Source organism: Poecilia reticulata, chromosome 9, assembly GCF_904066995.2.
Source record: "Poecilia reticulata chromosome 9, P_reticulata-male-v2, whole genome shotgun sequence".
Classification (NCBI taxonomy): domain Eukaryota; kingdom Metazoa; phylum Chordata; class Actinopteri; order Cyprinodontiformes; family Poeciliidae; genus Poecilia; species Poecilia reticulata.
Window position 1 is genome coordinate 29,289,095 of NC_088838.1, and position 22,930 is coordinate 29,312,024.

General features: G+C 35.5%; 1 protein-coding gene across 3 annotated transcripts in view; it reads right to left on the reverse strand.

The window, feature by feature from the left end:
- Positions 1 to 470: 470 nt before the first annotated feature.
- ksr2 (kinase suppressor of ras 2) overlaps positions 471 to 22,930 on the reverse strand; it is a 107,124-nt gene continuing 84,664 nt past the window's right edge. For 2 of the 3 annotated variants that reach the window (XM_008417883.2, XM_008417880.2), the window contains 2 exons: positions 21,926 to 22,055; positions 17,471 to 20,446 (listed from right to left, as the gene is read on the reverse strand). In XM_008417883.2, the coding sequence (XP_008416105.2) occupies positions 20,300 to 20,446; positions 21,926 to 22,055 (277 nt within the window). In that variant the 3' untranslated portion in view covers positions 17,471 to 20,299. Of the gene's footprint in view, positions 7,253 to 17,470; positions 20,447 to 21,925; positions 22,056 to 22,930 lie in introns of those variants that run through there. The other variant, XM_008417882.3, reaches the window with a different exon arrangement.

Sequence of the window (22,930 nt, forward strand, 5' to 3'; positions counted from 1 at the left end):
CCAAACACACGCCATGTGGGAACTTAAAACATTAGAACTATAATTATAAAAACCACACTGGATGCCACTTCTGTCCGCTGAGGTCGGGTTTTGTTTTACAGATAAAATTAAGTTTTTTGCCACAACTTAGAAGAAAAAGTGTTAAAGGACCAAAGTTGTCTCTCCTTGGTCAATATCAAGAAAATAATAAATTAACTTTCTAAATTTAATGTCAAAGCAACATAAGCTGCATTAATAGCAACATTAATGATGTCTCAGGGCATAATGTGAGTCATGCTGTTTGCTTTTTTTAATCAACAATCCTGTCTCCTGGGACAGATGCTCAGAGATAAAAGGTTATTAACCATAATAGGCTAAAGTTTGTGGTATGAAATAAAGCTGTTGCCGTGCCAACCTGATGTTTCTTGAAAAACACCTTGTCTGATTCAGTCCAAACATTTCACAAAAACTTCACGCAAAACACCAACATATGACTTCTTGTTTTTTTTTTTAATGCTCCTTTTTTTTCTCCTCTTTTCTGGTCAGAAGAACAAATTTAAATGTTGCACAAAAAACACAAATTTTATAACAAGGCCTGTAGATTTGAATTCAGTGACATTCAGTTCAACAGCAGAAAGTAAATCATTTCTTGAAGGGTAGAAAACTTTTATAAACTTCTGTACAATTTATACAAATGACGACTCATTACGAGTTCAAATGACAGATGTGCTCCTTTCAGTGTAGACAGCATTGTTTGTCAAAAGAACGATGATCCGGGTAATCATGAAGAACAAGAGATTGATTTTGAGGATGAGGTTACGGAGGTGATTCGTCTTAAGTCAGGAAAAGAAGCATGATAGATCAGACAATGATTGTTTTGCAGCAAAGCATCTTGGAGACATGAAGGTGGTAAAGAAATGGCATGTATTACTGTACAAAGGGGTGAACATTGTACAAAAAATAATTCTTTTTCACAGCAAGCAATTTCTACTGAAATGGTAAAAGCAGATTCAGAGAACATTAGAATGAGCATTTGTAGTTGTCACCTTTAGAAAAAAATGTTACACTGAATATTCAGGTTAATCTGTTTATGTTGGATCAACTTTCCCCCCTTGGAAAAGCTGCCTGTAATTGACATCATCCTGTACATGCTCAAGTTTGACGTTTATTCAGTAATAATAAGGTTTTTGAAAATTGGCAAACTAAACCTACTGAGAAGAAAACAACAGGATTAAAGTTCTTTGAAAGAAGTATTCATGCCCCTTAATGTTTTCCATGGTTTTTCTTGTCACAACCACAAACCTCAGTGTTTTTTATTGGAATTGTTTTGCTAGATTAACATAAACTAATGCATAATTGTGGATAATGGATGAAGGGAGTAAAGGTTTTCCACTTTTTCTTTTTTTACAGTTACTTTCAAATGTCACCTAATTGTTAAAGTATCCCTTTGTGTGTAATGTAGTTATAAGTCCAGCTGTCCAGTGAATGCATTAGGTACTCTACAGACCACTGGTGAACAATCATTCAAACAAATTTCAGCCTCTTGGTGTGCGAAACTAGAGACATGCTGCAAAAGACTTTCAACTATAATTTCAGTGCCTGCAAATTGCAGCTCTGCAACTATGGTAACTTGAATTTATATTTACTCCACACTTTAGGGATGTTTTATTTGTAAAAATATATGTTTTCATATATTTCTCTTACTTCACAATTATGCATAGCTTTATTTTGGTAAGTCACCGAAAATTCCAGTAGAAAATACACTGAAGTTTGTGGTTTTAATGTGATAACATGTAAGAAAGGTCAAGGAGTATAAATAATTTAGCAAAACTCTATATGAAGGCCTTTTAGTGTGCTCCCTTGTACAACGTAACAGTCACATAGAAATGATTTGACGAGTCTTCAAAATCAAATGCCAATGGCTCACGTTACACTTCTTTGGGCCATTTGTAATACCAACAGTGTATTGAGAGCAATTAATAGTGGAAAAATGTGTCTTTGCATTTCACAAACTCATCTCAGTTCGTCATAGAAAGCTAGTTTTTCCCCAGACTACTTTTCATGTGTCACCAATAAATATTTTGTTTTGATACAGAAAATTAGGCAAGCAGGAGAGCCGACAACGCCTCATTTTGCAGTCTAATGCTCTTCAGTCTGAATAATCTTTTCCTATTTTAATTTTTGATGTTGTGTTTTTGCATTTGATCCCCACATGGTTCCATTAGCTAAGTTTGTGAAGGAAGGTTAAGAGGAGTTGGAGGAAAGTAGGTCTGTCGCTGGTTGCCGTCTGCCCACGTTGTGTACACTCACACACAATACACTGATTGTAAAATAATAATAAAAATATAAATAAAACTGGCTCTCAAAGACTTAAACTTTTTGTTTGATTTCTTTTTTCAGTTGTATGTTAAGTTAAGCCAGTGTAAAACAGAATATGAGAATCTCGCACACATTGAAATGTGACAGGCAAATTGTCCTTTGAGTTTCTAGTGACAAGATTCACTCAAAGCAAAGTTATGTGCTCTTTATGTTCTATTAGAATATAATAGAAATTTACAAAATAAAGTAAATAAATTTTAAAAAAAACTACTGTGAAAACTGTGCTTATTTCCACCCATGTCAGTGGCTTTCACAGGCTCTTACTTCACTCATATAACAATTATGCAACATGCTGTCCAGAGCTTTGCAAAGTTTTACATACCTTAAACTTTTTTTTCACATTATTACATTACATCCATGTTTGAATTTAGACCAACAAAAAGAAGCCCAAAATTGCAAAGTGGAAGAAACAAAAAGTTTACTACAAGTTTTTCTTCTGCTCACCTTACTCTAATGCTTCTAAAAAAAATCCAGTGCAACCAAATCCTTTAAAAGTCACTTTTTATGAAGCAATGCAAAGAAAAACCATGCTGGAGCAAGAAAGTTATCCTTCTGATTGTTTCCAGCTAGGTTATACCAGCAAAATTTAACATTTTAACTTTTAACTAAAATGCTATGTGTGAAAAAAAACAAAACCTTCTTACATATTCCTTAACAGATCATCACTATGAATACATCTACTTTATGAATCGATTGACAGTGATGATCTGTTTGATCTGTTTAAGAATATGTGAATGGGCCATTTTTTTCACACACCGCATTTTAGTTAAAAGTCAAAAGGTTAAATTTGGGTGGTATCATTACTACAGCGAAACATGGCGGTGGCTGTGTCATAATGTGGGAAAGAGAAGTTAGCTTGATGCAGGACAATATTCTTAAACGTGATGCCAGTACCACATGGGATAACTATGATCAAAGGCAATTAATGTGTGAGAATTGACTGGTCAAAGTTTGTTGAATTTAAATTTTGTGAAACTTAGTTGAGAATTTAAACTGTTGTTTACAAACACCATTCATCAAACCTGACTGAGCTTGAGCTATTTTTTAAAGAAATTAGAAAAAATAATTCTATTGATATATAGAGGCAAATCCCAAAGCACTTTAACTTATCAGTGCAGCAAAATAAATTCTAAAGTCTTCATATTTTTTGTTGATTAAAAAAAACGTTAGATTTTTTTTCTTCCACTTTATTACTGTACACTATTTTTGCATTAGTGTACGTCAGAACATTCTTATGAAATGAACAGAAACTGAAGTTGGAAATGTACTGGAAATGTACAGTATTCTCACTGTAGAATGCACAAGGAAGCCACTGAAAGATCCATCTTTATTGAAAAACCATACTCATTAAAAAGAAATTTGCTGAAAATTCAATGTGAGAGTAGTTTTTGAAGCAAAAGAGAACCTGGACATTTAATTTAAAAAAAAAAACAAAATAAATAAGCACTTTAGTAAAATACTGAACTGTATGTTCTCTTTGTTGTTTATTGCATAGCCTTGAGGTTATTACACACCTACATGTGTGGGGGAAGAGTTTGAATATCCAGTTAGCTCACTGTTTTCAACAAACATAAATATCTATTTTCTAGTTGTATGTGTTGTGGTTGTGCCTGTGCAAATGCTGTGCAAAAAAAAAAAGAAATCTCAGATTCCTTGGTGATTCAATGTTTCAGAAGCAAATTCTTCACAGAAAGGACAACACATTCATTCTACCGGATGCAAAATATCAATAGAGGTATTTAACATTCCTGTGGTTGCTATTGGATTTTTGAAATTTATTCCATTCTTTCTCAGTCACTTGGAAGAGATTAATTTGCTTCTTCAGACAAACGCGTGTGCCGATTTCTAAGTTAGCAGGCCATGTAATAGAATCAGTTAAACTCAGATAGTGTCATTGGAAAGTATAAATATCCTCCTTTGGCTCTCGGTATCTTTCAAATATTTTCAGGAGAATAACTCCTGAGCTTGGCTTGTAATCAAAGTTTCAAACAAATATATTTTCTTTCAGTTTAGAATGTCTTTATAAGATTCGTATGGTTGACAAATGCTCTGGTGAAACTACAATCTATGGTAAGTGTTGGATTTTTGAAATGTTCTCCAGTTAAAATGTTCTAATGTGCACGTATTTAGTCATAACTAGTGAAAATCTTGGTGTCTGTGTGTAAAAAAAAAATGTTTTGTTTTTACGACCTTAGTTGCTGAAATGACCCTAAGTAAGGCACTTAACTCTCAACAGCGCAAATGCAGCTGATTAGTGGCCACTTAGGAAAAAATGCCTTTGACATGCTCACATTCTAAATTAATATTTTCGGTTAGCGTTATTTGGCTAACATCTAGTGCTTATTTTCTTTTGCAAATAGGTTTCACCGTCAAGGAAATATATATTATTTTATGTTGATTTATTCTGTTTCTCCGATTGATGCATTATTTTATTCTCTGCTGGCAGAATTACTATGCAACTGTTTCAAAACATCTGTTGTTGTTTTTTTTAGAAGAAATATAGGCGTGAATCATAAGAGGTTTTGAAACCCATTTTCTTTGTGAAAACCACAATCTTTTCCTGACACCAGGATTGGAACCAGAAGGTAATTAATTTAGTTACATCTTCAGCAAAAGCACACCGAGTGTAATATCTGAGGTAGTAAACACTTAATTTCTAATACTCAACTAATTTAACCACTGGAAATAATTTGGAATAATTTGACATTGGCAAACGAGCTGAGTTGAGCGCTTTGATTGAATCCCTCAGTGAATGCGTATAATCCAGATGTTACTGCAGAATCGCTGAAATATGCTGTGATTTTTTACAGATGATTATTGTTGTGTTGATTTTTGCTCATTGAACGTTTTTAATTGTTTTGAATCTGTGTCTCCCTGTACTTTAGTTATGGCTAACTGATTGGGGTCATAATGTTAGCTTAAAAACACCACTTGATATACCAAGATGTTTATACTGTAGAAGTACTGCACACTGGAAGAAATTTTACTTAGCACACATTGTTAAAGCTCTTCTCCCAGCAATTTTTTCCACAATTTATTTATGTTTTTATTAAGGAACAAATTAAATGAACGTGCATTGACATTTTTGTTAATTTTGGACAAAGATGAGTAGATTTCTCATTGGCAACAACAAAATCAGGAACAAGTCTCCCTGGGGGCATTTTGAGTCAATTGCAGATTAACTCAAAATGACATCATTAGCTTTCTAATGATGTCAGACGCATAGAAATAATAAAGATGTGGCCACTTCAATGTTAGCACTCTTCAGACAATAATAGGGAGAAAACAGGCCTCTACATGTCAGAAATATTGTCCTCAAACCTGATCTGGCACCTGGGGCTGTCAACAAAGGCTGTTCATTTAGATTAACGAACTTGTGCAGACAAGGGTGAGCGTTTGTCTGCCTTATCTAGTTAGAAATCTATATTTTTATAGGTTGTTTAGCTTTTTTCCATTTTCCAAAAAGGCTGTGAGCTTTGTCTTGGAGTCGTCTGTGAACCCTGAACTTCAGTGGAATTAAATCATGCCTAAAACACAGGATGAACTATGTGTTTTGTTTCTCAGCTGGCCAGGACACACCCTGGGATTCCCCAGGAGGAGCTGGTCCAAGTGGCTGGTGAGAAGGACGTCTGAACCTCCCTGCTTAGGCTGCTGCCTCCATAATCAGACCCAAGATAAATAAAACATGTAAGACGATGTTTCCTTTTAGCCTGTAGAATAACTAATAATAAATAACTATTTTATTTAAGGAGGTACATCTACTAGATGCAGTTAGAGCGGCACGCACCTCCATTCACCTGTCTGGTTAACATTATGTCTCACTCATTATATCCACAGCAATGCAGCTTCGGCCCAGAAAGGCTCAGATCTGCATACTGATCTCATGCTATGTATGTTTCATAATAGTATTTTAAAAACAATAACATTTCTGAAACTCACCTTATTAGAAACCAAAAAGTATTCCTGCAGACATAAATGCCTCTCCTCATACAAGTAGACATAGTGTCTACTTTTTTTTTTTCTGACAGCTAACTTTATAATGTTAAGGAAAAGATTGCGGTTTTGTTCAAATTTGAGTACTTTTAATAAATATTCTTGCTTGTCAAAAATGTTTTAAAGTCTTTAAAAATGCTTTAAATAACTTTTTATGAGAACCGGAAGGAGCAAATATGCATGTCCTTGTATGTGACAAGCATTTTTAAAAAGCAGAAAAAGAAAAAATGTAAAGGTTTGAAAAACTCATTTTTGTGGAGACTTTATAGGCTGCTTGAAGGTGAAATTAGAATAAGATCTATGCCTCAGAATCAAAACCATGAATTCCTAAATGTGTTAATTCATAGGTACCAAAAAAGATGGAAGGATTCCTTCAGAGCTGAGAAAGACTGAAAACTATGTTTATTATTTTGTCATCACTGTATGATGTGCTATAAATGATAATAAACCACAGGAGTTATTACCATGAATGTTGTGATAATGTTCAAACAACATAAAATACATTACTTGCTAAATTAGATCTTATCAATAACAGTTTAGCGGGTGAGCTGCTGAGAGTGTGTCTCTTGGGATCTAAGCTTCACAATCATCATCACAATCATCTTCAGGCATAGAGTGGAGAAAGGCCTCTCTGTTTGAAAGTCTGCGGTTTTGTTTTATGACCCACCCCAGCAAAGTGGGCCAGTACTGACCGCTAAAGGGTCCATTCAGGCATGAGGGCACATGTACAGTTGTATGTACGTGTCTGGACTGTGGCAGGAAGAACAGGCAGGAATAGATGGTGCTGAGGAAGCAAGGTGGAGCAAAGAGAGCACAGGTGGCAGGGCAGGCAGGTGGGCGGTGAGACAGATGTGAGCAGAGCAGAAGACGAACATAGTCCCTTCGATGTCTCCGTTACAGCCTAGAGCAGGAAGGGGAAGGGAAGGAAACAAAAAGAGCATTACATTGGAGGGCGTCTCGACACACAGCCTTGCAGGACTCCACACTGTAGGCACTTTATGTTCAGACAGACAAGTTATGACGGCATGCACACAAATCCAGAGGGCTTCCTGTTTCTCAAAAGGATTTGTCCTATTATGCGATACTATTCATTGTCATTTTAGCTAACAACCAATGTAGTCGCTGCAAAATCTGCATAGAACTTAGAAACCAATAACATTTGAGGACAATCTTTTGCATCTCATAGACAGCTAACTAACCATATTAAAACAATGAAATATGTTCAAATTTAAGACAAGTCAGACACAAACTTACCAAATTTCTTTGTACGTTAAGCTATAGTTAAATTTTAGCAATTACCATTGTTATTATTTTTATTTTGTTTGTGGTTAATCAAAAATTTGAGTTGAGGCCTTCTTGTAACTAACTCTATATGCCCAGAATTAATAAATTAATCCGAGACTGGTGTGTTTTTCTGGTAAGTATGTATTTAAACACGATGCACAGTTTGTTTTACGTTCACTTTGTGAATATTGTCAGTTGACCTCACTTGGTTATTGAGTATACTGGAAAGAGAACATTTAAAGTATTACCTCATCAAACGTTTTTATATATCATTATCAACATTTAGATTTTTTCCTTGCAATTTCATAATTTTTCTCTTAACTGTGTGAAATCACATACTCAAATCTCAAAGTAATCTTTAGGTGTTTTCCGTGACAGAGAAGAGATAATATTGTTTCACAGTTAATCCCCAAAAACCTTGGAAAGTTGTGCTCTATATTACCACAAAACCTAAACTATTTTTATCTCTTCCTGCTGTTCAGAACCTCAATTCAAATTTTCCATTAATGAAAATCACTATGAATCTTGGCGGGTTCAGGCGGCGCTGTTATTGTGCATTGTCCGACAGATGGGCAAGCACAGGCCTTGCTGGAGGGAAAGACTGGGTCACATCCTCCATCCTCTTGGGTTATGTAAGATTTATTTTTGGGATGTACAGTTCAAACCAGTGTGGTTTGCCAAGTAGTTGTCAGATCACTCTCAGTCTCTAAATCATGTGAAATCACCACAAGTTTGACCGCCAGAGCTTTCTCCCCCAAACCTGTTAGGCGTGCAGCCTCTGGTTATATTCAGACAGAAAGGTCTTTTCCATTAGATTTGACATGACGAATATTTATGACATTGGCGTTAAAATTATTCCCCCACCAAATGAGGCCAACAGCTGCGGGGGACTTATTGTGACGAACATGCAGGTGCTGTCTGCATTTCCTGGCTCTTGGGCTTAACAAGCATCTCCTAACTGGCAAGACTTTGGGCACAGTAATGCTGAACCTTTCCTAATTCCCTTTAATGGCTCACTTGGTAACGCTCCCTCTTTCTGTCTGTTTGCTTGCCAAACCTCTGGTCAAATGAAACAGCATATTTAACCCACATGGTTGTCTTTAAATAAACCAAGAAAATGCCACATTCCATGGATGCTATGATGTTAGCGTTAATCTGTTTCTCTAAATTTGCTGATTTAAAAAAAATGTATACTGGGTTGTTTTTTTTTAAGTTATTTGTACGTCTCAGTTATGTCTGTGAAGACAAACAAAAGCTGTCATAATTAGTGTCTTTAATTTAAGGATGAGTCAACAAGTGTAAAGCACTGTTTTAATGTCTTATTTTTCCTTAAAAAGTCTGAATCGGATGAGAGCGTAGCAGCTCATAAACTTAGTAAATTTACATGAATTTGAAGAAACAGTCACAATCATAATCTCTTATTGTACATTATATATATATATATAAGGAGAGCTGTTGCCTTGCAGCAAGAAGGTTCTGGGTTCGATTCCTGGCCCCGGTCTTTCTGCATGGAGTTTGCATGTTCTCCCTGTGCATGCGTGGGTTTTCTCCGGGTACTCCGGTTTCCTCCCGCAGTCCAAAAACATGACTGTCAGGTTAATTGGTCTGTCTAAATTGCCCCTAGGTGTGTGTGTGTGTGTGCATGGTTGTGTGTCCTGTGTGTCTCTGTGTTGCCCTGCGACAGACTGGCGACCTGTCCAGGGTGACCCCACCTCTCGCCCGGAACGTTAGCTGGAGATGGGCACCAGCACCTCCTGACCCCACTTGGGGACAAGGGTGTAAAGAAAACAGCAAAAGTAATTTGAAAACCTCTAGTAAAATCAGGGAAATGTATATAAAAACTGAGATCTAGTGTGTTATGTTCTCTATAGTGGGATAGAAAGATATTATTCAAAGGTTATTTTTCTTCTTTTTGGATGAGTCGAATATGTTAGGTTCAAATACTGTCAAAGTAACCTGGAGGAACATTGGTGAACAAAATATTGTCGTTTAGGTTTAGACAAAGTGGTACTGCGTTTGAGAGGCTAAATTATAGAGGTACTTAAAAAGATGTGGGACTTTTTTGTATAAATATGTTATATCTTGATATTAGACCAACATGTTTCAGCACCTTGTACTGGAACCCCTAGCAAAGATGTTGAACACTGAGGATGCTGAAGAGCCGTTTTTTGCTGCAGTTCTCTACCAGTGAGATTTTCTTACCTCCTCTATCATCCTCCTTATTGTGCATGATGACAAGATAAACTCCAATCCTCGTCGATGCTTGTGTTTCACAGTTTGCATTGTTTCAGACTCACATTACTTTGAGTATATAAACACTGCCAATACTTTGATAAAATCTATATCTACATTGTCTCTAAATATATTCCTTCAAAGCATTTGTGTTTTCTGTGACATTGCTTACCCTTTTGTCTTGGTCATACAACCTCTTGAGCTTACATCATGACAAAAAAAAAATTGAAATAAAAAAAATAGAAACTGCACAAAATGACTCTGATATTGTTTTGGATTTTAGCACAAATAAAGCTACAGTTGACAGATGTGATGTGGGCTTCTGTGTAATTATTTTTAATAATCCACCTCCTACATTACCTTACATTACTGTGTTTTTAAAATTCTCTACTTCTGTCACAAAACCCCACCCATTAATGATACATTTTCTTATCTCTGTCATTTTGAAGAGAAGTGGTCTCTTTTTTTACATGCTGTAATTTGTATACACCAGGTAAGAATAAAGGTTCTGTTCAGCATAAAAAACAAACTTTAAACAGACTTTAGTTTCGTTCAGACTTCAGTCATTTTAACGGTTAGATTTATTGCAGCAGCAGTAAATTAGAAACAAATATTTCTAACGGTGGGATTATTCCCTAAATAGCACAGAAAGTCAAGTTTTGATCGTTTTACATTGTTCAGTTTAGGTTTATGCTGCAATAAAATCTGACTTCATTTTATGTTTTGTTTAGCTTTTTTTTACTTTTCCATGGAGGGCACTGTAGATGTGATTGTTCTTATTAATGTGTTATTTGGTATAAGCTTTTGCTTCTTTGAGGTTAATCTCCTACGGAGAGGTGGACGAGGTGGACGACTTCTCTTACATTTTAGTCCTGTGGTAAGTAGGATTCTCAGTCCCAAACATGTTTCTAGTTCTTATCGCAGTAGATATACATCAAAACATTTGGATAGCCTGAAAAAGTTTAATATTTATCAATCATTTCAGAAAGCATAAGTATACAGGTTAATTACACAGGGTGAAATATTTTAAGCCTTTATTTCTTGGAATATGGATGATCATAGCTTACAGATAATACAAAACCCAAAACTTTCTTGGATATGAAAAAGTTAAATACCATAAACTCATGGCGTCACATCCTTATCAGTTAATTAACTCTAAAACCTGAAAAGGGTTTCTGAGCCTCTACATGGTCTATCTGTTTGGGTCATTACGCTTCACATTCATAGAAATGCTGCTGACTTGAGAGATGTTCAGACTTCAACCTCCACAAAAAGAGTGAGCCGCAGCGATCTTTAATAATGAAGCTGGTTGTTCCCGGACTGCTGCAAGCAAACGCATGTGAGGTTGAATGAAAGTAAAACGTGTGGAAGTAAAAGATGCAGAAGAAACAGGGATAACGGCAGCCTGGAAGGATTTTCAAGCAAAATACTTTCAAGAATTTGATGAATCTTCACGAGGAATGGACTGAGACTGGAGTTAGTCCTCCAACAGCCACTGTGCTCAGACAAGTCGTACACGTTTTAGTCCTAAATCAGAGACATCAGATGTGTCTTACCTGTGCTTAGGAGACAAAGAAAGTAATCTCAGTTATCCAAAGTTCTCTTTGTAGATGATCCACTGGGTTTTCTAAAGTCCACAGCCAATGCAGAGATCCACAAAGAAATGTTAAAGCATTTATCATTCTTCCTTCTGTTGACAAACTTTTCATAGCTGCTGATTTTATTTTCTAGCAGGACAAAGCACCTGCCCACACTTCCAAAGGTACCAAAAGCTGGTTCAGTGACTGTGGTGTTATTGCAGATTTGTCTAACCTGAACCCCAAGGAGAAACTGTGGAGCTGAGTATTGTCAAGAGGAACATTGGAGACACCAGAGCCAACAATGCAGATGAGATGAGTTTCCATTCCACCTCAGGAGTTCAACCTGTGTCCATGCTACGTAACACTGATGCAGTAGTGCATGCAAAATGAGGCCCAACTAAGTACTGAGTGCATAGAAATGAACAAACATTTCAGAAGCCAGACATTTATGTTTAAAATATCTTTCTTTTTAGTCTTTTGTAATAGCTTTACTTTCTGAGAGACTCAAGTTTGGATCTTCATCATCTGTAAGTGATAATAGTCAAAATGACAAGAAATAAAGGCCTTGAATATTCCACTCTATGTGTAGTAAAGCTGTACAGTTTATGAGTTTCACTTTCTGAAATGAGTGACAAAAAGTATTGAACCTTTTCATCATGTTGGCATCCAAGACAGTCCCAACTTTGACCTCTATTTTTTTGTTTGTTTGTTTGTTTTTTGGCATTTTTGTTCTTTTTTATGAAAACACAAAAGTCTAACTAGATAAACCTCTCTTGTTGAAGGGCACTCTGCTTTTTGAGTACATACGTCTCCATGTGCTGTTCAAATCAACAATGCATATTCAACTTGTCAGTTTCAGTCAAGTCAGTTTCATGGGAAACTGATACAAATTCTACATATTAGAATTTGACATATTCTAAGACTAGAGACTTAGAATATGTCCTTGTTTTCACAGGTATCCTTCATTTTCAACAGTTTGGTTCATAAAGTACTCTAGGAAGATAGAAGATAAAAACTTGCTCCACTTGGAGGTAGCAAGAGCAAAGTTTTTTTCCCGTCTTGTCAACAACCATTTTCTGATGTTCTCAGAAAAACATTTCGGTCATAAAATATTTCTACATACCTTTAGTGGCGATCAGACTAATGATATCCATTTAGCTGTCACCTTTAATCTGCTGGAGTTTGCAGCAATGTGGAACATCTTAGAGTTTTTTATTATTATTATTATTATTATTTTAGCAACTCTAGGCAATATGTTTCTCAGAAATGACTTTATCACAACTACTTTGAGCTCATTAGATTTTTCTTTCATTTTGTTTTTATTCGCCTGTGTGAAAATCAGCAAAAATCAAAATTGGTATTTGTGTAGAGTTTTGAAGGTTTTGCAAACTATCGAGTATCCAGAAACATGTTATGCAACACCTCTCTGAGGACTTTGTTAAAAACCAAACTACAATCTGCTTCCTTCTTCCTGCCAATATTATCAACTTTTTGTGTTATGAGCCAAACATTTTAGTTTGGAGTTAAGGGTGTCATATTGGGACATATTCAGCAGTCATTTGAAAACACTGAACAACTTTTATTTTTATCACCAGCAGTTTATTACCAATGTTCTGCAAGAATATTGTCAGTATGAATAACTCAGAGATTATAGTTTAAAATGAATAAAAAATATGAAGAGAACAAAACTATAGCAGTCTATATGGGGTTTTTTTTCTTCCCATTAATACATTTTGTTGTTAACACTTGCAAGATTCATTCACTTTTTTGTCTGTTTTCATTAAAATATGTATTTTGGGTAAAAAATAACTAAAATCTATTATGTTTTCACGTTTTGCATTCATAACAGCTTTGAAATATATAGACTTTATCTTTTGCTTCTTCAGGATTTGTTCAGAAATAACACATTTTTATTGCCGTTAGATTCTATTTTCATTTTATCATGAGCATTATTTTAGATTATTTGTCAAAAGATGACAACATAAAATACATACGTGACTTTATTGAAAGTTTCATTGGTTTTATAAATTTCATTCAAAAAGGGTTGTTACAGAGAAAATTATATTTATTTATTTCAATTTATATTATTTTGCTTTGCAGTTAATAAAATCCTTATTTTCAGTTTCTCTCAGTTTGATCAATCCATGTACCGTATTTTCCGCACTATAAGGCGCACTTAAAACTTTCAATTTCCTCAAAAGCCAACAGCGCGCCTTATATATAGACCAATATTGAGCCACAACAGGTCTAGCAACTACGGTAAGCAGCCGCCGACTTCATTTTCCCCCGTAGAAGAAGAAGTGCGCGGTGCATGCTGGGATAGTTGTCAGAACGCTGGTTTGTTAATAAAGTTTGATAATACATTTAAAGCCAGGGGGGGCGGAGGGGCGGGGGAAGAGAGACAGAGACTGCGGCAGCAGCGTGTGGGTTGGTCTGTGTTACCCAGAAAGCAGTTGGGCACAATATCGCAACACCAACACCGTGAGTGAAACAACGACTGGGGCAGATTACTATATAAAGTACTCGGGACCATTTCTTTACAAATGTGGATGTGTAATAGAGTACGGAATAAATTGGCAACCACAACTGAAGCGTCTATACGCCTTATAATGTGGTGCGCCTTATATAAGAAAATTTTTTTAAATAGGCCATTCATTGAAGGTGCGCACTTATAGTGCGGAAAATACGGTAATACATGAATGAGCTTAATGTGCTGTTTGATAACTAGGATCAGTGAGAATGTATGTGGGGTTTAATTGAAATAACTTTCTTTGCAAAGTTCTTCAAGTCAACATTTGTTATAAATTGGCTCTATATAAATGAATGGAATAAGATGAAGTGAACTGAATGACTTTGAATTGAATTTATGAAATACATGTACTTTTCTATACGGTTTTTTAGATGCATCTAGTGATGCATTTAAATTTTTCACAGAACCGTATATGCAATTTTTAATATTTGTTTAGTCCTTTTTTATGTTATGCACAGTGAAAAGGCCCTGAGCAGTGGCTGGGTTCTAACACTTTTAAGAATGTCCACATAAACCAAACATTCATGCTCTGATGGGCCACAGCCTGAGATTGGTTAGGTGGATTCTTTACACTTCAGTGGCTGAGCCTTAACTTCAAAACTGAAAGTAGAGCAGAAGACGAAAAAGAAGGAGGAGAAGGAGGAGGACTGCCTGGTGCAGCCAGTTAGAGCTCTATCTATATATCTATCATTCCATTTTCCTGCTTCTTGCCCTCGCTGACTTACTGTGTCTTCAAGCAAGGATTCAAAGGTCTGACGCCAGATGAAATACACACAGAAACTCAAACACACACACACACACACACACAGAAACATGCACACACTTTCATCAGAATGCCAGCTTGTTCACGGATCAGTTGCATAAAATGAAAGACCAAGATTGCAGAATTTGTTCTGGTTGAACTGCTTCAACATTGATGATTCCAGTTTGTTAATGGTGGATTGCTTAAAATATGAACCGGGGTAGGAATTATGCTTCTGCAGTAAGAGATGAATTTGTTATAAAGCTTTTTCCATATTTTCAAGTGAGATAGAGAGAGCTACACTTTTCTAAGGAAAATTAGAGGTGTTCTTTGACGCGGGACACTTTTGATTTTGGTAAAACGTGATCTGTATTCAGTAGGTACCTGAATCTTAGCTGTGCACAAATGGAAATGTTAAAGCTCGACTACACAGGGAACTAGCTTGATAAAGATGAGAGCCTATTTACTCTGATTTTAAAGTGGTGGCACTTATCCATGAGTGACTTTGAGAGCATTTTATCAATTGAGAAATAAAAACAAATATGAAACAACAAAGTTGAGAAACTGACAGATGGCACTGAAGACTAACAGCCTCTACCCTGTGTTTTTATCAGTAAAAGAACGCACAACACATTCCATTTTTCTAAATAAGAAATAATTTTGATCGGGCCTAAGACAGCATATGAAACCAATATAGACAATATGGATATTTTTAGTAAGAATGTGAGGATAGGATACTTTTAAAAAATGTGCTAAACATGATCAAATTACACTCAGGTGTGCTCTGTTTCTTTTGTACAACCATAGTAAAATGTGTATTTTATGAGGACACATGCAATAGACCAAAACAAAGTGTGACATTCATTTGCATTCAGCATCTGTAAGTCGGTTGCAGATGCAGCTGCGATTATTTTTGGGCGATTCTGTCACTGTATCCAGAGGTACTTGTATCAGTTTGAGAACCACAGTCTTAATTTCTTGAGGGCTGATGGTGTATCCTGCAAACTTTCAAAATGTTCCTGGTCCAACACTTGAATAAAATGCTTAAAATGCCTTCTAAGGATGCGATTAGGTTCTGTAGTCCTGGATATGACCAAATTATGTGACTAGGGAGTTTTGAGTAGAGAAACATCTAATAATTTCAGAACACTGACTTCGTGCTCAAGTTCCTGATTTAAAGCTTTCTGTTGTATATGTGCATTTACATGATTATTTGTAACCCTTTTGCAATTAAGTAACTCCAAAAGATTAGATAAAAAAATTCTATTTCTTTTCTCATTTGACCTCTGAGGAACTTGCCACAATATTTTTCATTTCTTTAATCCAACTTCTTTAAATATAGGGGAATGCCAAATATAAACTGGACCTTTTATTGCCATCCTGCCTGCAGAGTTTTTAATTTAATAACTCTCTCAGCCGTACAGGACAGATTTCCTCGTTCTTTTTACCAAAGCAAAGACGGAAATGACAAAGTGTCAGTGTTTCAGACTTCATAATTGCTTTGTGACGATACTTGAACCAAGGACATTATTTCTTTTATTGATGTTCTCGTGACTATGTAAGAAGCTAATATTGGGCATTACCAGAAGGGTGAATCAAGTTAATTAGTTTTTTTTTTTCTTTTAAAACTTCAAATAATATAAACCTGCTTGTTATCGTTTCAGCTGTGTCACATGCTGTCGTTTCACAGCAGTCTCACCACCAGTGTGTTATCTTGACAGTTGAGGGTTAGAATTTGTGTAATGGCATTTATAAGCAGAGTGTTTTGCACGAGGCAGTGCTCACGTAAAAATATATATTATATAGAAATATATCCATATATTAAACAAAACTAATGGTTGCATGGTTATTTTGCCCCTAAGAATCTTTTTAAAGTAATAGATATTTTTATTTTAAATACGATGTGACACAGAGAACCACTTAAGGCCTTCTTCCTGTTTATTTAGTTATACCGTATTTTCCGCTCTATAAGGCGTACCGGATTATAAGGCGCATTTTCAATGAATGGCCTATTTTAAAACTTTTTTCATATATAAGGTGCACCGCATTATAAGGCGTATAGAATAGACGCTGCAGGAGAGGCTGGAGTTACGTTATGCATCCACTAGATGGAGCTGCACTAAAGGGAATGTCAACAAAACAGTCCGACTCCGGTCGGTGAGGAGAGCCTTCCGCGACTGGGCCGGGGCGTTGCCGGACGATGGTCACCCTTCTCCGTTCGCGCACAGCATGGTGGTGGAGAACGTGGTGCTAAATGACCTGCAGACGACCTGATTCTAGACGGTCGGTAGGTAGATAGGTCAGTCAAACTTTATTAGCAAACCAGCATTCTGACAACTATCCCAGCATGCACCGTGCGCTTCTTCTTCTACAGGCGAAAATGAAGTGGGCGGCTGCTTACCGTAGTTGCTAGACCTGTTGTGGCTCAATATTGGTCCATATATAAGGCGCACCGGATTATAAGGCGCACTGTCGGCTTTTGAGGAAATTGAAGGTTTTTAGGTGCGCCTTATAGTGCGTAAAATACGGTACATATATTTCTGTGCTTGTTTTTTTAAAATGCAAATACAACATTAAGATATATAATAATAAACTATGCTTATCCTTTTTTATGTCTCAGTCTTTAAAACTTAAATACTTTTGGCAGAAAGTGCTGATAAACCACTAACTTTGTTCAGTGAAGATGCATCAAAAATCGTTCATCAAAGTAAAACATGGATAAAGGTTGCATAAAAGAAAATAGAAAACATCCAAAATGAAAAGAGTTTTTTTTATTCTTATACACTTTTAAAGGATGAGTGCAAATAAAAGAGCTCATGACCAAAATCTACTCATCACTAAGCCATGGACCATCAGGTATCAGTAAATACAAGCTTTTTGGTAGCTATAATCTACAACACAAGGACAGAATCAAGGGGAAAAAAAACAACACAGAATCTATGCAATCAGAAATAAAATGAAGGAAAATAAATTCATATGAACCAAAACAAAAGGGAACAAAAGGAGAACACAACACAATTTGTACATTCAAAAGAAAAAAGCTCAAAAAATCCACAAGAAATATAAATATTACGGCAAGTGATGATAAAACATATTCTACAATCTGTTATGTACACTTGGCACAAATGTTATATATCAGACTTCCTGTCAGGTTGTTGACACGTTTTTTTTATCTACACAGGTTGCAACTCTTTATTTAAGATGCCAGCCTGACCTTTCAGTTTACCTATAAATATACCAAAACAATCTTATATATATATATACTATATGTATATCATATAGTATATATGTGAATTTTTTTTAAATAAATCTCTCATAGTCCTTCTCATGCACTTGAAAGTTGCAAACAGTAAAAATTTAAGTGATTTACTAACCATATTTGAAGAGACAAATAGACTTCCAAACAATACGGTGAAAAAAAGTAGCAGATTGTTTATATGCATTTAAAAACACTGGCAGATGTGTTTATAATGAGGTGGAAAATGGCTATTTCACATGATTAGATTGTCTCTACCTATCTGACGTGGCTGGAGAGAGTAAAAGCAGTTTACAGCTCATGTCCTGTGATGATTCGTGATATTATGACTCAGGTTTGCTCTACCTCTAAGACATACATTTAAAATCTACTTTAATATACAGCATGAAGTAGAAAAATGGTCTGGGCTGGGGTTACATGACTTTTGATATGTCTCTGCTGATATGTTAAAGGGAAGGTTTTGCCAGATTTTAGTTACTTGTTAAGTTACAATAAGAAGGAGACCTACAGGTAAGTAAAATATTTATATAAAATATTTGTGCAATTAAAGTAACATTACGCATTTAAGATTACTTTGTGCTCCACAGTAATCTTAAGCAGTGTTGTAGTCAAAAATAAGTGGAAGAGGAGTAAAAGGCTGTTGTGATAAAAAAAAAAAATAGGGATTAAAATCTTCACAATGTTCAATCAAATATACAGCAGACATTTTGAACTTTTCTCCTATAGCTTGGAGAAAAGTTACCTGTAAGCCAGTTTTCTCTAATTTCATGTATTCTAGGTTACTTGCAATAGGAACTAGATAGAAACACGACATATGATTTTGTTATTTTTGCAGCGTAGAGACACAACTCAATGCTTCAAATTCAAATTTGTCCTCCTTAAAACCAAGGGAGCAAAACATTGTCTCAGGTTTTTTGTGTTTGACTTTACTTTTCATTTACAAATAATGGCATAGTGCCATGTTTTGTATGTTTCTTTCTTTTTTTTTTAACATCATGTACATTGGATAATTTCTAGAACCCAAATGTGCATTTTTCTTTTGCAAGTTAATGTGTCATTGAACTTTTAAACCATAAATTTGTCAATTTTTGAAAAAGAAAAACATAAAATGTCATATCATGGCATCTGCAGGATGAAATATTTTAATTTTTTTCAAAATGCACATCTTTTATTTTAAGATTAACGAACATGGGATACAATTAAATTAAAGGTTTTCTTTTCAGTGACTACAACATTGCTTATAACCAGCCCTGACTTGATTTGTACAAGCTAAAAACAAACATTTAGAATTTATTTTGACCTGTAGCACTCAATGTTTCCCAGTAAACCTTTTTAGTTCCATATTCTGTTTATTCTCAGGGTTCAGAAAGCTCACATTTAAAGGGTAAACATTTCTTGAATTAACTGAATTGAGTAGCAAGCGTTAGCTTTTTATCACAATATGAAATTATATTTACCTACTTTATCTCAAGTGAACTGGTTCTTGGTGAGAAGGGCTCAGCGACAGCATGTTTGATATTTAGTTTTAGCAACAGTTTGGATACATTTCAAGTGTATTTTTCACAGAAAAGCATCAAGTGAGGGAATCCTGCTCAAAGGCTGCAGCTGTTCCAGCATCTCCTCTGTTCACAGATAATATTCAAAGCTTAGGCTAACCAGAGAACAGTCTCATCAAAACACTGGCCCGACACATTCTCAAACAAACAGGGACACTGCCTTCTTCACATTCAGATGTTACGGTGGAAATAAAAGGACATTTAAGTTCAACAAACACGTGAAGAGGACATTCATACATGAAAAAACCATGAGGTAAATATGACGAAATGTGTCTACAGAGCTGATAGACATAAGGAATGGTAAGACAATGTTATGAATATATGCACAGTGTGTGATGTACAACAGCTGCGTTCATTCAAAACAAGAAAGCAAGACGTGAAAATAATATATACATTTGTTCTCAGACATGTTTTTTTTAAAGATGACGTGATCTGTTGAAAGTTACAAGGAAGATACATCCAAGAAACAAATTAAATATAATGAAGCAAGCGAATCACTCAGAAAAGACTGAAAAATAAAGGAGAAATATACAGTGTGTTTAACATCAAATTAAAGAAAACATGAGTCCCAACTGCTTTGAGGAAGTGGACAGTCAACTCATCTGTACACACAAATGCCAACATTCCATAGAAATACGCACAGCATGGGCAGTTTTCGTCACTGGGCTGGATTTTAGATTCAGTGCACTCTTTAAAGAGGTGGGATATTTATGTGGAGTAATGGCGGCTGATTGGTAAAAGCAGTGGACTGTTGTTTTATGGCCTAACTCATTTGACATACTCAGCTGACTTCCAGAAGTGCCCTGGATGGGAAAGGCGGCGGTTCCTTTTTGGCAACTTTTCCAGTAAATCTACCAGCTTGGAGAAGCTGGGCCGCTCTTCTGGCTTGTACGCCCAGCACATCAGCAAAATATCCTGGGAAAAAAAACAACAACAAAAAAACAAACAAAATGGAAATCATTTCACTTCCTTTTTGCTCACTGGGCAAAGATATTCATACTACTTTAATTTCCCCATGTTCTGTCTCATTACAGCTGTAAATTTTGTTTATTTAGTGGGAATTTTATTTCATGCATCAACACAAAACAGCACATAAATTTGAATTAGAATATAAATGAGACAGCTATTTTTTGTTGTTCCATAAAAACGATTTTTGTAGTCAGATACTATTGTTGACATTGGTTAAAGGCTGATGGAAACTTTGCATGTGTAAAACATTCTGAAAACAAAAAGTAATTGTCCTTATCCATCTTGTTGGGCTATCACAATAGATTCTAACAAAGTTTGCAGGCAAAGGGAGAAAATGCAAAAAAAAAAGAAAAAGTTCAAGCGGTTTGAATACTCTTGTTTTCACTTAAAGACAGTTTTCTTTAAGATGCATTCCTACTTAAAATGCCCCAGATTCTCACTTACTTAAGAAGTATAAGTTACAAAGTTCTTTATAGTTATATAATGTGAAACAATATGATCACCAATAACTGTGAAATAAGTGATTTTGTTAAATATAACATTATTTCTTCATATTTTGTATTTCCAATTGGTCAGTGTAAGATCATGTTACTGCAATAGAAGCTGAATTCATTATTAACTTGTTTTGTTTTCTTTTTCCACCAGAGTTGCTAATAACTGTGTAGGGAGAGAAATATGTAAGAACATTTACATCTCAGGAGAAGATATCAGAGGTGTTTTTATAAGTGAGGATGGAAAAGAAAAGAATAAAAGCAGCTTGAAACATTTAGATATTTTTTACACATAAGTCCCAGCCAACAGTTTTCCATTTTTTAATCAGAAGAAGCTCAATGTTCGACTCTTAACTTTCCTTACTAGATTTAGTATTAGTCCATTCATTCCATTTACCCCAAAATAAAAAAAAGTAATAACTGGTATTTTCTCACTAAAGCTGAAATTTAATCAACAATTCCATCACAGCTGCGAGTAGAACTCGTTCTAGTTTTATCTACGTTTAATTATTACTTGCAAGCCTTTTTCAGACATATTTTAATCAGCAAGAACCCTGAAGTTTAATTATATAAAATGAAATAATGGATGTTGCTAATTTACAATTTAAAAACCTTTTTAGACTTAGGCTCACTTTCAGAAATGTATTTCTCTGTGTCATTTTACCAACATTCAGACTATTAAACAGACCTAATGCTAGTTAGTTATGATCCATTTGTCGGGCCAGAATGATTGAAAGAGTTCAATGTTTGGGTCCAAAGTCTACGTAGCTGGATATTGTTTTATGCTTCTAATTTTTAAAGTGAATTAAAATGAGATGGGTTGTGTAAATTGGGCCTATATAAACACGATATTTTGAATTCATCATACTTTGGAAACTAATCCTGTCAGAAATGTGACTCATGATCAAGTAAAAAAAAGGAAGAAAGTCCTTACCAGTATCTCCTTCCCCATCCCAGTTTGGGCAAGGTTCGGCTTCATGCCACTTCCAATCTGCCATATGATCACCTCCGCTGGCTGACTCTTGTAAGGCCACTCACGTGCATGTAACTCATACCAGATGGTGCTGCGGAGACGGAGACGAGCGGAGTGCGTCACCGCTTTGAACTATCTTATCTCATTTTGTTAAAGAATTAAATCAACCAGTAGAATTCAGATAGGCAAAAACATCACGATCCAATTAATACTTTCAGAATTAGATCACACTGGTGCATAGAAGGGATCCATGCAGAAACATTAGTAGAGTTATTTATTATATGTTTTATAATGAATCTAGATTATTTGTAAATATGGTTACTGCAGAAAACACATACAGTTTTTTGGTGCAAATAGACCATTTTCACTCCTGTACAACATGTTTGAGTAGAATAAAAATAGCTCAATGCCAGGAGTAATGAAAAAAAATAAAAGCTGACGCTTGATTGTTGATGAATATGCATAACAGCCAAGGGGGTCACCTCCAGGTAGCACAAAGGCCAACAGAGCAGCGGGACATTGTGCACAAGTGCTGCGCTTGTCTTCCTTTCAGAATAATAAGAGCGATGAAGCATCCATACGGGAGAACCGTCTGAAAACGCTGTGTTAATAGTCAATAGAGCAGGGTCTACCCCCACAAGCCAAGCCGTAATGGATGTGGAGGAGAAAGTGGAGCCGAAGTGATATTTTAATCAACTTAGGGCGCATATAAAATTGGTCACTGAAGGAGGAGAATGGAGAGACTTTTGTCTGAGAGACTTATTTGACACTTAGAAAAGCAATCTATATGTAATAACTCTCAGATTTGGTAGGATGAATTCACTCAAAATGTGTAACTGCATTTTTTTAAAAGGCAGAAACGAAGCAAATCAAAGACAGTCTGAGTGTGTCTGAAGAAAGTGAGGGTTTTGCACCAATTTATTTTATTTAATATATTACTTACTATTAGCACGATCCTCAAGAACA